This window comes from Podarcis melisellensis (genome assembly GCF_964234715.1).
Source record: "Podarcis melisellensis genome assembly, chromosome: 9".
Classification (NCBI taxonomy): Eukaryota; Metazoa; Chordata; class Lepidosauria; order Squamata; family Lacertidae; genus Podarcis; species Podarcis melisellensis.
In genome coordinates, this window is record NC_138541.1 from 59,198,481 (window position 1) to 59,212,213 (window position 13,733).

The window sequence follows — 13,733 nt, forward strand, 5'->3', positions numbered from 1 at the left end:
GGAAGTATGTCAGGATGCATGAATCTAGATAAAGCTAAAAATACGCATGAGAAACACAGCCTACAGTTCTTAAAAATAAATGAATAAAACACCTCAAGTTGCACACATATCAGCATCAGCAAACTTTATGGAAAATGTCAAGGAACAACTCTGCATGTTAGCATTATTTTAGATTGTTTTACTACAGGTTTCCCCCCCTTGACAAGTAGTTTGGGGTCCAGTCAATCTCACTCCAATGAAAATAACGTGTTTTCTTCCCTCACATGAGCACATATATGGCTATGCAGACCCATCTTTCAACACAAGGGACCTGTGACCCTTTTGAGATATCGCTGGGCTCCAACAGCCATTAGCCCCAACCAGCATGGCCAGCTGTCAGGGAAGATGGGAACTGTAGCTCAGCAAATTCTGGAGGGCTATGTTGTTGTTGTTTAGTCGTTTAGTCGTGTCCGACTCTTCGTGACCCCATGGACCAGAGCACGCCAGGTACTCCTGTCTTCCACTGCCTCCCGCAGTTTGGTCAAACTCATGCTGGTATCTTCGAGAACACTGTCCAACCATCTCGTCCTCTGTCGTCCCCTTCTCCTTCTGCCCTCCATCTTTCCCAACATCAGGGTCCTTTCCAGGGAGTCTTCTCTTCTCAGGAGGTGGCCAAAGTATTGGAGTCTCAACTTCAGCATCTGTCCTTCCAGAAGCTGAGACTCCAATACTTTGGCCACCTCATGAGAAGAGAAGACTCTGGGAGTGATCCAAGGCACATTCAAGAAGCACATCCCAGCAGAAACCGAACGCACACCCAGACAGCTACATATTGAAGATTGTGGACGAAAAAATATTTCAGGCAAGCTGATCTCACGAAGAATCAGCGATTTTCTCCTGCTGATGAACTCCAAAGGAGTCCCAGGATATTTTACAGGGATAATTATATTAACGAACAGAAACAGAGTAAAATTTGTACAGCATAGGTGCTGCCACTCATTGTCAAGCCACCCACAATGTTCTCAAGAAAGCAAAGAAGATTAATTCCTCACCATGTAGTATTTCCAATATGGCATCCGATATACAATAAGTTACATGCTATTATTTGAGATGGAGGAGGAACCCACCCTATTCAATTTCCAAAGCAGATTCACCTGATTCAATTCAGGTGAATTATGACCCACACAAGATCAATGGACCACTTCAGAATGAGCAATCAGACTGGCAGCAACTTTTCTTAGTTTTATTACAGATGCTGGGCAACCATCCATTGTTAAACTGACAGCTTGTTAATAATCACAGTGGGTTGGTTGATGCTTCCTTGGTTGGGGTTATCAAATGAAGCTTTTTAATGACTGGCAATGCACCTTCAACATGTGTGTGCCGCAGTTGAAGGTGGAGAAAATAATTTTATTTTAATTTGAGAAGATATAAAAGGCTCAGTTCAGACAAGGCTCCCTGCTATCTGAAAGAGCTGCGAGTCTCTGTTTACACGATCTACACTCACCAATCCTTATTAGCACACAAGAGGAAGGGATTGAAAGAATATGTTTCTGATTTTGAACTAACTACAGATTCCGTGCCACTGGATCTTGGAAAACTGTGGCTTATTTAAATAGCAGTTTATTTCAATACTGGTTTGAGACCAACAAAGGCTAAAGCTTAGTTTCGCTAGGAACTGTGGTGAGTTTAAAACCATAAACTTCTAGTTTCTTTCTCTGGTGCATTAAAACGGAGGATTGGGAAGGAAAAGAGCATGAACTCAGGCTTCACCACGGTGGCCAGAAGGCAAGCGTGAAGGCAAGCCAAAGGAAAACCAATTCAGAATGCCTATTTTAAAATGGCTTTTACTCACTGGGGAGGAAAGTCCTATTAATTAGTTCCTTCTTGCCACCCTGTGGCAGAAATTAACTCAGGTGTCTCGGGGGTGAACCAGGACATACACCCTCTAGCACTAGAAATTATTCTTAGGCACTGATGGGCTAAGCAACAACTGCCTCTTGTATCCAGACCTTTTCTTATAAAAATGGTTCTGATCTTCTATCAGGTGCAGTGGCGTAGCGTGGGTTGTCAGCACCCGGGGCAAGGCAAGTAATTTGCATCCCCTAACCTGTGGATTTGCACCCCCTAAGCCGTAGATTTGCGCCCCCCTAACCATAACCCCCAGATGTTGTGCCCGGTGCGGCCAGCCCCCCTGCACCCCCCACACTACGCCACTGATCAGGTGCCCCATTTGGTATGGATATTGCGGATTGAAACACCTATATGTTGTTGTTATAAGAATTTTGGTTGCTGTGGTTTAGAGAACCCAACCCACTACCCGTGTTTCCTACTTATAATCACTTCCGCATGCGCTGTTCCTGGTGATCCTGGGATCTCTTGACTGGTTGTTTAAGGCTGGCCTGATTGAGCTTTGCTTCCTCTGGTTAACCCTGGTGGACCTCCAGTTATTTCCAGACCCTGGGATCGCTGGGGGACTGGTGGCTCCTCCTGGCAAACTGCCTAGCACACGCTGGATCACCAGTCCTTCCTCGCTTCCAGAATCCGGGCAACCAAATGTCCCTCCGTGCATCGCCATCTGTTGTAAACAAAATCTGCCCTTCTTCCCTTATGGGGTATCCAAAAGCCCATATAGAGTTCTTATGTGGGTTCCCTATTGGTAGGAGAAAATAACAGAGGCCAACCAGAGAATATTGAGAAGCAAAGCAGCTAGTAAGCCTGATCTTTATTGATCTGTTGCAACAGGGTGTTCCCCTCACACGCAGGAAAGGAAGAGGACCTAGAACAACGGTGTGTCTGCCCTTATATAGACATTTTAAATTCCCTGCCCTGGAGCTCAAGACCACCCCTCCATACATCATACATATATCACAGAAGGGGTGTAACCCAAGACCATCCCCCGCAAACATCATACCTACATCACGGAAAAGGCGGTCTACAACAGAAATTTGAGTGTTGTTGTTTTTCCTGTCTAGCAAGTTTTCTGATAATGCCTTATCTGATTGCCTCTCCTGGTAGTCCGCCCATTCCTCTGAAATGGTGATCACCCACTTCCTGAGATAATGGGAAAGTTTCCCCACCCCCTCCCTCCTTGCAGAGAAAACATTTGGTCAGTTTGGGAGTTAAAATGGTTTCAGGGAGTCAAAATGGTTTCAGGAAGGTCTTCCTGTGCTGCTCCAGACATTGGTATATTTATGAACATTTATTATAAATATATGACCTTAAAATTCTGCTGCTTCCTGGTTAAGTGACTCTAACAGTTAGTGCCAGGGTGAGGCAAGCTAGCTTTGTTGTTTTCCATTCTGTACAGTACAGTGGTACCTCGTTTCTTGAACTTAATCCATTCCAGGAGTCCGTTCGACTCCCAAAACCGTTCAAAAACCAAGGCGCGGCTTCCGATTGGCTGCAAGAGCTTCCTGCACTCAAGCAGAAGCCGTGTCGGATGTTCGGCTTCCAAAAAAACATTTGCAAACCGCAACACTTCCAGGTTTGCGGCATTTGAGAGCCAATTTGTTTGACAACTAAGCCGTTCGCGAAACCAAGGTACCGCTGTACTTAAATTCTCAACTGTATTTTTATACTACTAGCCTTTTTCTTAATCGCCTTTTTATGGGTACTATGTTCCTATGCTTATAATCTCCTTAAGAAATTGCTTCGTTTATCTTGGTGTGGCTTCTTAAATAAATCTAGCTCTAAATCTGGTACTTGACTGGTACAGTGCTACCAAGTAATTTGTGGGCTTGGAGCTCAGAAGGCTGTCTGTTTGGCTGTTGTTTTCATGAATCCCATGGATTTCTAGAAACACGAGTTTCCCCTGGCTCAGGTTGGGAAGCAAGCGGGCGGGGGGCAGCGCAACAGCTCTACCTTGCAAGGTTGTTTTGGCCCAGTTATTTGGCACCCTGCTAGGGGATCGGCACCCAGGATTTAGGTACAACATTCCTGGGGCTTAGTGAATGAAGAAGTGGGAACCCAGGTCTCACTTTGGGGTGGGTGTACTAGATATCTACTGCTATTATAAAGACACAATTAAGTACTAGTGATCTGTCACCTGAATGAAAACTAAAGCCCTGGACCAGGCATAGGCAAACTCAGCCCTCCAGATGTTTTGGGGCTACAACTCCCATCATCCCTGACCACTGGTCCTGTTAGCTAGGGACGATGGGAGTTGTAGTCCCAAAACACCTGGAGGGTCAAGTTTGCCTATGCCTGCCCCAGACCTCACTGTCTGGGAACAGGAATGTCTAACGATATTATTAGCCTCTCAGCTGTACTGAAGCATTACTGAACTTGGAGGAAAGTGGACAGATACAATGCACATTACTGTTATTTCAAGGCTTTGCACTGTTTTGAAAACACAAGAAGATGACAGTGAGAACAGAGCAGCCACTTTTGCCAGCACTAGAGATACAAACCCATTATATATCTGCCTTAATTATGTTGCTGTGTTTACAACGGATTTGTGTCACCAGTACTATGAAAACAGCAGCTTGGCTAAGCCACTGAATCCTACCTTTGACATTTGCAGTATTTTTGCTAACTGCTGGCAGGGTCGGATCTACTATGAAAGTAATGAAGTTTAAGATTAGGAGCCCTGAAACTCCAGACGGCCTCCAGAAGTGACTTTAGTCCACATTACTTAAAATTTTGGGGTCTAGTAGACCCAATTTCATCATTCTTTGATGCAACATGCATGCATATATAACATTTCCCTAATTTTCACCCCCTCCATAACTCAAAAACTATAAGGCATAGGAATTATTCACATCAGTGGCTTTGAGATGTGAGATAATCCAGTAAATCTAATCAAAATCTGAAATCTAGTAGTTAATCGTTAAAAAATAATAATGCAGTGATCTGTCATCGAACAACCCCACTGAGGAAGATAATGGTGGTTACCCAGACCTCGCTGATGGTTGTGAAGGAGCCCCCATAACGGCTCAAGATTCAGGGCCTCCATAATGCGGGTCCCACCACTGACTGCTAGGCCAAAATTTACAAAAGCAGCTTTCTATTCATCTCTGGGAAGCCGGTGGTTTTGGTTACTAAGAAACATGGGAGCTCCCTGAAAAAGATCCACCATGATTTTGTTGCTAATTTAAAACAGAAATAGGGAATCTGTGGTCCTCCAAAAGCTGCTTGTCTCCAGCTCTCATTGTGGGAGTTAAAGAGCCCAGCAACATCTGTATTATTTTCCTAGCTATGCACTGGATTTCTAGTTTTTGCATCAGCATTTGTTTTCAATGAATGAAGAAGCTGAGAAAACAAAGGGTATCTGAGCATTGTGCAAAGTGCCTTTCCTCGTTACTGGGTAACTAGAACCAACCCACACACCCAGTGCAATGGAGACCTTTCAAAGCCTTCTCCCCATCTGCTTTTGTTATTGTTGTTGTTTACCAAGGTAATTATCATAGAATCTTCACTGTTCCTTTCCTAAGACCAAGCAGTTCCCCTTCTAGACCAAAGGAGGACCATGAGAAAGATAAATGCACAGATTACTATTTGCAAAACAAAAGCAGGTTTGTGGCAGTAAAATATTGGACAGCTGGCTCAACCTGCACTGAACATGCTGACATTTTTTAAGTGACTACGTATACACACTCTGCATTCAGACATTAAGATAAGCCAGATTTTCTGGCTGATTGTGGCTTAACAGGAATGAGCAACATGCTGCCACAGGCTGCCCTGTTCCAGCTTCAATTCTCCCCTGGTGGAAACAGGTTAAACAAACCAGGAAGCCTTGGCTTACCATGACATCTAAAGCAGAGATTGTGGTTCGTTGCTCCCTAACAAGCCAAAATCAGAAAGCCAGCAACAAACCACGGCTGGCTTCGTGTTGGCTAGTGACCATGGCTTGTTAGGAAGTCACGAACCGCAATCACTGGTTCAGATCAAGGTTTGTTTGTCCCACTTACACCAGCGGAGTGTGAAAAGGGAGTGTTTGGGCAGCATGTCCTAGCATGCCGCTTGTTCTTGGTACACTATGATAGGCCAGAAAGTCTGGCTTACTGTTGCCTGCAAATGCAGAACTGCATGAGGGCCTGTTTCAAATCAGAGGCTCTACATCTGCTGTGCTGATTGCCGGGGAGTTATTTCTACTGGAGAAGAGGGAAAGTGCTTGATTTCATGCTGGAATTGCTTTTAAAGAAAACTACAATGACTGCCACCTTGGATAGAAAAGAAGGATCCAAATATTTTGATTAAAACGCATATGGCTTTGAGACTCCAGCACTGGGACAGCATCTGTCAAACACCAGCATTTCATTGAGCTGCACTAAAGGTAAAGGGACCCCTGACCATTAGGTCCAGTCGTGGCCGACTCTGGGGTTGTGGCGCTCATCTCGCTTTATTGGCCGAGGGAGCCGGCATACAGCTTCTGGGTCATGTGGCCAGCATGACTAAGCTGCTTCTGGCGAACCAGAGCAGCACACGGAAACGCTGTTTACCTTCCTGCTGGAACGGTACATATTTATCTACTTGCACTTTGACGTGCTTTCGAATTGCTAGGTTGGCAGGAGCAGGGACTGAGCAACAGGAGCTCACCCTGTCGTGGGGATTTGAACCGCCAACCTTCTGATCAGCAAGTCCTAGGCTCTGTGGTTTAACCCACACTAAATCCTCTGAAAAGGATTTAGCTACACTAAATCCTCTGAAAAGCAGGACCTATGAAATGCTTTAGCCAACAGAATCCTATGCATGTTTCACCCTTACATACAGGAAAGCAGGCATAGGAGTGAACCCTCAAATCAGCATTTCCTTTTCAAAATCTGCAAAATCACTTTGAAGCCTCTGGTTTAAATGGCTCTCACATTATAACGACACACAGAAGTCCATCTGCACCAGCACAGCTCTGCTTAGTTGACATAACAATTCTTTTTATTCACAATTTAAAAATGGATTTGTTGTCTTAATTCTCCAGAAAACATGTTTCCTTGCTCCTCAGCCTCCCAATACAGAACTACTGACATCTGGAAGATACTATGCACATTTAATTTAAAATGCTTTCCCCACCCCATGAAAAATTACGGTAAATCCCTTGTGAATTTTTAGCTTTAGTTTCTTGGTCTTGGGTTGCATCCATCCAACCAGGCACTGCTCAGCACAAGCTCTTACATCAATGCCCTTGTGAAGTTTCAGTACTAAGTAATCATTTTCTATTTTGAAACACATTCTGCATACAATAATGTAGCTGCACAAACGAAGAATACTGTGTAGGTATTCCAGTTGTCCCTGCTTTTTCTGTCTTACTTTATAGTCTCAGTAGTGCCCCAGTTTCTTCCTTAGTTTGTACTTGAAAATACTGCCAGTGCCAACCAATCAGGGATTACCAGTGCCAATGTCCACATACCATACACAACTGGAGAGAGGTCAAGAGCTCACAGTGTCAGGGATGCCCACAGTATATCCCCTGCACTCACACGGTGACATCAAAACATTCCCAGTTCATCAGCCCCACTAGTATAGCCATCAATAGGTTATGGGGTACTTCAGTATTCATACTGAGGCTGTCTTGACTGGGCTGTCTTGGGGCTTCATGGCCTCCATGACAGCCATGGGGCTATGTCAAGTGGTCATTGGGCCAATGGGGAAAAAAGCATCCCCTCAATTTATTCCATGCCTCATGTGAAGGGCAGCAGTCCTGGATATTAGGTGGAAGGGTTCAAATTACCCCACTGTCATGGTCAGACCACTATCTGGTGAAGTTCAGGTTTGCGATTCCAGTCCCCCTGCCCTTGCTAGGGTGGGGAACCCATTTCTGCCCCAGAAATTTATGGGATCCAATGGACTCCTGAACGCTGTGGAATAATAAGAAGCTTTCAAAGAGCACAGCTAAGCACAGGTGATCTAACTTCTTGACTGCTCCCGTGTGCTCTCTATGGGGCTGGCCTTGGGATTGGTTTGGAAGCTGCAGCGTAGTCATGCACTGTGCTGGCCAACCGTTCTACTGGGCCATTTTCAAGGATTTTTTGCTGGCCTGCGAAGTCATAAACCTGGGACCAGGGTACATAAACCATCACCTCTGTGCTATACAGATCTACTAGGGTGTTAAGATCCTCACACGAGGCCTTGCTAGTGGGGCCACATTTTACAACATGTTGCTTGGCGATGAGACAGAAACAGTTCTTCTCTGTGGAACGCTCACTCTTTGGAATGTTCTGCTGCCTCTGCTATACAGGAGGCATCCACGGATAAAAACACATTTTTTGCAACTAGCTTACTGGCCTATTTTAAACACTGTATCTCCCTGGTGTTGTTTATTGCTTGCTGTTGAATTTATGTATATTATTTAATTTTATATGTTTTTAACATTTGAGTGTTAGAATTTTATTCTGTAAACTGCTTCCGGTTCCTTGAGTGGGAAATGGTGTGTAAATGATTTTCATGAATAAAAGCGACCCCGCTACTGCCAGGCCCCAGGCATCCCTACTGGAAGTGTTATGAATCCCCTTACACCCATCACAACCATTGTTTTTGGAGCATAGCACAAGAGGGGGAGAATGGTACCCAGCAGCTCTGTGGGCAGGATTCGCATGCCTGTACAGAGCATACGAAACCTCCTGGGACAAGGGTTCAAGCAGGGAGGGGAAGAAGGGGGAACGGCCCATTTGCCACTATTCTTTCCATAGCAACGCAGACCACGCAACCCACAATTTAAACGTTAATAAGGGTTTGTAAGGCTCTGTGGGTTTTGAATCAGGACATGCTTTTCTCCAGTGCCTTACCACGTCTGCTGAAGGAGTTGCAGGCTGTACTGTACTACCCAGTGATGCGTTTAAAGTCCCACAATCTGCGAGTGCTGTTAAAGTTGGCTATAAAAAGCCTCCCCTTAACCTTCTGTGTGGGACGCGGGTGGCACTGTGGGTTAAACCACAAAGCCCAGGACTTGCCGACCAAAAGGTCAGCAGTTCGAATCCCCACGACAAGGTGAGCTCCCGTTGCTTGGTCCCTGCTCCTGCCAACCTATCAGTTGAAAAGCACATCAAAGTACAAGTAGATAAATAGGCGGGGCGGGAAGGTAAATGTCGTTTCCATGCGCTGCTCTGGTTCGTCAGAAGCGGCTTAGTCATGCTGGCCACGTGACCCGGAAGCTGTATGGCGGCTCCCTCGGCCAATAAAGCGAGATGAGCGCCGCAACCCCAGAGTCGGTCACGACTGGACCTAATGGTCAGGGGTCCCTTTAACTTTACCTAACCTTCTGAGCCCTGATGGAAGGCAGAAGTGAATAAGCCCATACCAGGGACACCGTGCCATCAGTTCCTAAAAGGACCACCAGTCCTCCTGAGGGAACTATCCTATAATTTGTAACATTTACTTCTTTGTTTTTATTATTTAAACTACCTTGGCTGCTTACTGCTCTTTCTTCATACTCTGCCTCTTGGGCCTTAGACTACACTGCTTTCCTTTACCCTCGTCTAGCTTGCTTCTACCTGACCTTAGGATTCCTAACGTGTTACCCCATTTGGGATGTTGACTCTCAACAAACCCTGGCAGGATTTACAGTAAGTGCGTCACCGACTGACCTGTACTACTTCACATACAAAGTGATTTCACAACGCATAAATGTTACAGCCCCCTTTTTAAAAAAATGATTTTAAGAAAATGATATTCAACTCCAGCTAGTTCTTTCCCCCCATAAAACAATGCAGTGGATCAGCTTGCCATTTCCCTATTCTACCCCCTGCCCGCTACAATTTCGATGCTCAGTCCTTTGTTCAGGGCAGCTGATTTTGCAACAAGCAAAGCATTTTCCAGCTTTGTCAGTGCAATCTAACTCATCTCAGACAGACAGAGGCATACCTCAGCTTCCTTGTGCCTTGGCAAGGAGCTCATCGGCACCTCCAAAACCAGGAGAGACTATGGACCAGAAACTTTAAACATTTGCTTTTTGTCACCTTTTGTGCCAGTGACTTCCTCCATGGTCACTGGGGTCAGATCTGGTCTGCTCCTCCTACCCTTCTCCTCCATCAGTCCATCTGCCTGCCTTCCTGCTTTTCTCCCTCCACTCGCTGCTTTTCCTTCTGCCTCCTCCCTTCCTTTTTTCTCCTCCTGCAACTCTCCATCTTTCTTCCCTCAATGGAGTGCTACTCTGCTGTGCAGCCTCCCTGGGTGCTCCACTCACATTTCGACCAAATGGAGAGGGGGCCCTGCTGGGTTGCTGTGACAGCCCACACCAATGACTGGATTCCTCCACAAAGGTGCCCAGAGGAGCCTGTGCACCTTGCCTGGCCACCCAGAGCCGTGGAGTAGCAGCCCAGGGAGTGGGCGGAAGTGTGGGCAGTAGGAGTTCTAGCCACTCCAAGCCAGAGTGTAGAGGTGCGCTTTTTTTGTGCCTGCACTGGGCATGTATCCTTGGTAAGCGGCAACCTGGCTAACCCCTAGGTATGCCCCTGCACACAGAAGGTAAACTACTAAGATAAAGGTTATGATCCTTTCATGCGGTACCAACTGGATGAACTCAGTATGACAAGTAGCAAAGTTCAGCATCATAAATATTAAATCAGCAGAGCAAACATGCAATCACCACCTCCAATACACAAATTGGCAAAAAACGAGCAATTTAAACCCGGTTTCCTACCTCTGCACGACCTTCATAATACGCTAACATGGATTTTGTGAGCACAAATAGCCTTTCTTTGTAATTTAAAGGCGATGTCCTTTTCTTTTGTTGTGATCTTTTAATCAGAATCTCTTCCAGGATAGTGTTCATATTCATTTCAGCCACTTGATCAATCTTTCTCCAGCCATTGAAGATGCAATCCTGTTAAAAAGAATTTGAAAGCAAAGAATTATGTTGGTGTCATATTTTTCTGTAACATACTTTGCCTTATATTTACTGCCACGCACCTATCAGTTCATTATGCAAAATGCAGTGAAATTGCTCTTCTGACACAGTAACCCAGAAATCTAGAAAAGTTAAACATTAGGCAGAAAGGTCAACTTTTACCTTAGCAGAGGTCTGCAATGGCATGTTACCTCTAACTGGAGGCCTATACTCAGTGGGTATGAAGAACAGCACATTTCAGCTGCTTTAGTGTTGAAGATGAGGTTAATAAAGTATTGTAGAAAATATAACATGAGAGCACAGACTTAATGTGCTCTACAGTCATACCTCGGGTTACAGACGCTGCAGGTTGCACGTTTTTGGGTTACGGACGCACCGAAACCCGGAAGTACCGGAATGGGTTACTTCCAGGTTTCGGCAATCATGCTTTGCGCATGTGCAGAAGCGCCGAATTGCAACCCGCGGGTGCGCAGACGCGGTACTGCGGGTCGCGAACGTGCCTCCCGCACGGATCACATTCGCAACCGGAGTGTCCACTGTATATTAAATGTGTTTTCAGGCAGAATGGAATATTGTTTCCCTGCCCCCTACCTCTGCCCCCAAATGAATATCTGCTAGCTTCCTGCTGGAGGTCATGGCAGGAAAGGGATCGCACAAAACTGTCTTATTTGTTGGGATTCATTTGTGTGTGTGTGAGAGAGAGAGAGGAGAATTTGAAAGTCATATTGTTCATCTCTAATCTGGATACACTCCACTCTATTAGCATTCCAGCATCTCATTCTGCAGCATATGTAGAGCCAGCCAGCATTAGCTTCCTTTAAAAGAGAAACTGACAGAAGATAGATGGTGGTGTATGTCTGACTGTCTCGCCCTTGTATGCAGCCCACACACAAGTCTGCTTGATGATTCCAGGTTTTTTTAATGTTTTCAGAAACTACTTTCTTTAAAAGAAGACATGCTGTTACACAGTACCAATCTTCCCTAGTTTTATGGTTTAAATAAATTTTATATATTTATATAGTTTTAATTCTATCAACTTTTGGGTGCGAGATATGTCCTACAGGCTAGAAGTGCCTATACTATATTCCATTACATCTATGATACATTTATAATATTTTGCTAAACAATATGGTCTGCAATATTTGCCTCCTCAGGTAGAATTATCTAGAGCTGTAGAACATAGGGGGAAAATAGTTAAACAAGGTGAGGAACTGATCATCATCTTCCTTAAAAGAACAGCTTAAATGAAGGTGTCATCCCCCCCACATGCACACAGTTGAAACAAAAATCTCAGGTTCATCTACATGTAATAAAAGGTGTAGGATTCAACTAAGTTTTAATCAGAGTATATGCATTGGGGGTAAATGGACCTAACTTAAGTCATGTTTGTTAATTTCAATGGATCTACTCTGAGGAAAATTTAGTTGGAACACCACCCAAACGAAACAAAAAATTCTTTTCCATATATAGCATTTGCCTATGGAACTTATTTCCACATGACCGTAAGATGGCTGATTATTCATAACCTTAAAAGGTTATGATTATACTTGGATGGCTTTATCAGCAATGGTTTGCCATGACGATCAAACCCACAATATATCAGGAAGCAGTACTCTTCTAACCACCATACTTCGCACTTTGACAATAGGAAATGGACATCAATCTCATGACCTATGTATGAAACCACCTAAACATCCTGTCTGGCAACTATTAAAGTGCAAAATACAGAGGTAATGGGTAAGTAATTCATCTTGACATTCAAATTCTTATATCAAATCAGTGCCACAACTTCCATTGCAACTTTTGATGTCAAAAGAGCTGAACATTTACAACATTTTTACTTCTTAGATTACCCAGTGCAGCTAAACTTACCTGCATAGACAGAGTCCAGTCTTAATATTTCTGCTTTTAGTGTAGCTCCCTACTGAAAAGCTCTCCTCACACAGCAGTACATTTTAATAACATCCTATAGAAACTGAGAGGCGAATGGCTCATCTCATTTGCAATAGCTGTGGGAGTTTCAGAGTGTGACCCGCCCCGAATTTCCTTAATTCCCAGCTCCACCAGCCCTTGCTTGGCCAGTCTGACTAGATGAGATACTAAGGACTTACAACCACAACTAAAGACGTCAGAGAGAGTTTCAGATGTTCAGCTTCTCTGGCTGTTGGAATATTTATGCCTCTTAACTTTCATTTTGTTTGTAAAAGCAGCATAGTATGAACACATATCTGGTGAAAGTTCCATAGGTGAAAATGTAATAGTTAAGCATCAGTTATACACATAAATACATTTGGGTGTGCCAATGTGTGTATCAAAATACAACAGAAAGAAAACTGAAAGGTGGTATGCATTCAGCCCACGATACAGTGGTACCTCAGGTTACATATGCTTCAGGTTACATACGCTTCAGGTTACAGACTTTGCTAACCCAGAAATAGTACCTCAGGTTAAGAACTTTGCTTCAGGATGAGAACAGAAATTGTGCTCTGGTGGCGCGGCGGCAGCAGGAGGCCCCATTAGCTAAGGTGGTGCTTCAGGTTAAGAACAATTTCAGGTTAAGAACGAACCTCCGGAACAAATTAAGTAATTAACGTGAGGTACCACTATATTCTGAATACAGTCATACCTTGGTTTTCAAAGAGCCTAGTTCTCAAACCTTTTGGCTCCCAAACGATCGAACCCCGGAAGTTGGCTTCCTGCAGCCAACCAGAAGCCGCACTTTGGTTTTCGAAAGTTTTGGAAGTTGAATGGACTTCTGGAACAGATTCCGTTCGATTTCCAAGGTACGACCGTATTGAATATCCATCTGGGCTTAGTGAGGCGTGCACTTCATACTTAAAAGTAATCATCAGGCTACTTGAACACTTGGAAAAACAACAGCAGCCGTCTTGCATCAAGAGAAAGAGTCAGCAAGTAACACAGATCTATGCTTGCCAAATGTAAATAAGTTGGATTTACTAAAGTGATTTATATA

The 13,733-nt window shown here is 44.4% G+C and overlaps 1 protein-coding gene across 5 annotated transcripts in view; it reads right to left on the minus strand.

Moving 5' to 3' along the window:
- Positions 1-13,733, minus strand: part of TEC (tec protein tyrosine kinase) — a 74,939-nt gene that overhangs the window by 22,350 nt on the left and 38,856 nt on the right. For 4 of the 5 annotated variants that reach the window (XM_081924494.1, XM_081924495.1, XM_081924496.1 and 1 more), the window contains one exon: positions 10,553-10,735. In XM_081924494.1, coding sequence (XP_081780620.1) covers positions 10,553-10,690 — 138 coding nt within the window. In that variant the 5' untranslated portion in view covers positions 10,691-10,735. Of the gene's footprint in view, positions 1-10,552; positions 10,736-12,631; positions 12,736-13,733 lie in introns of those variants that run through there. The other variant, XM_081924493.1, reaches the window with a different exon arrangement.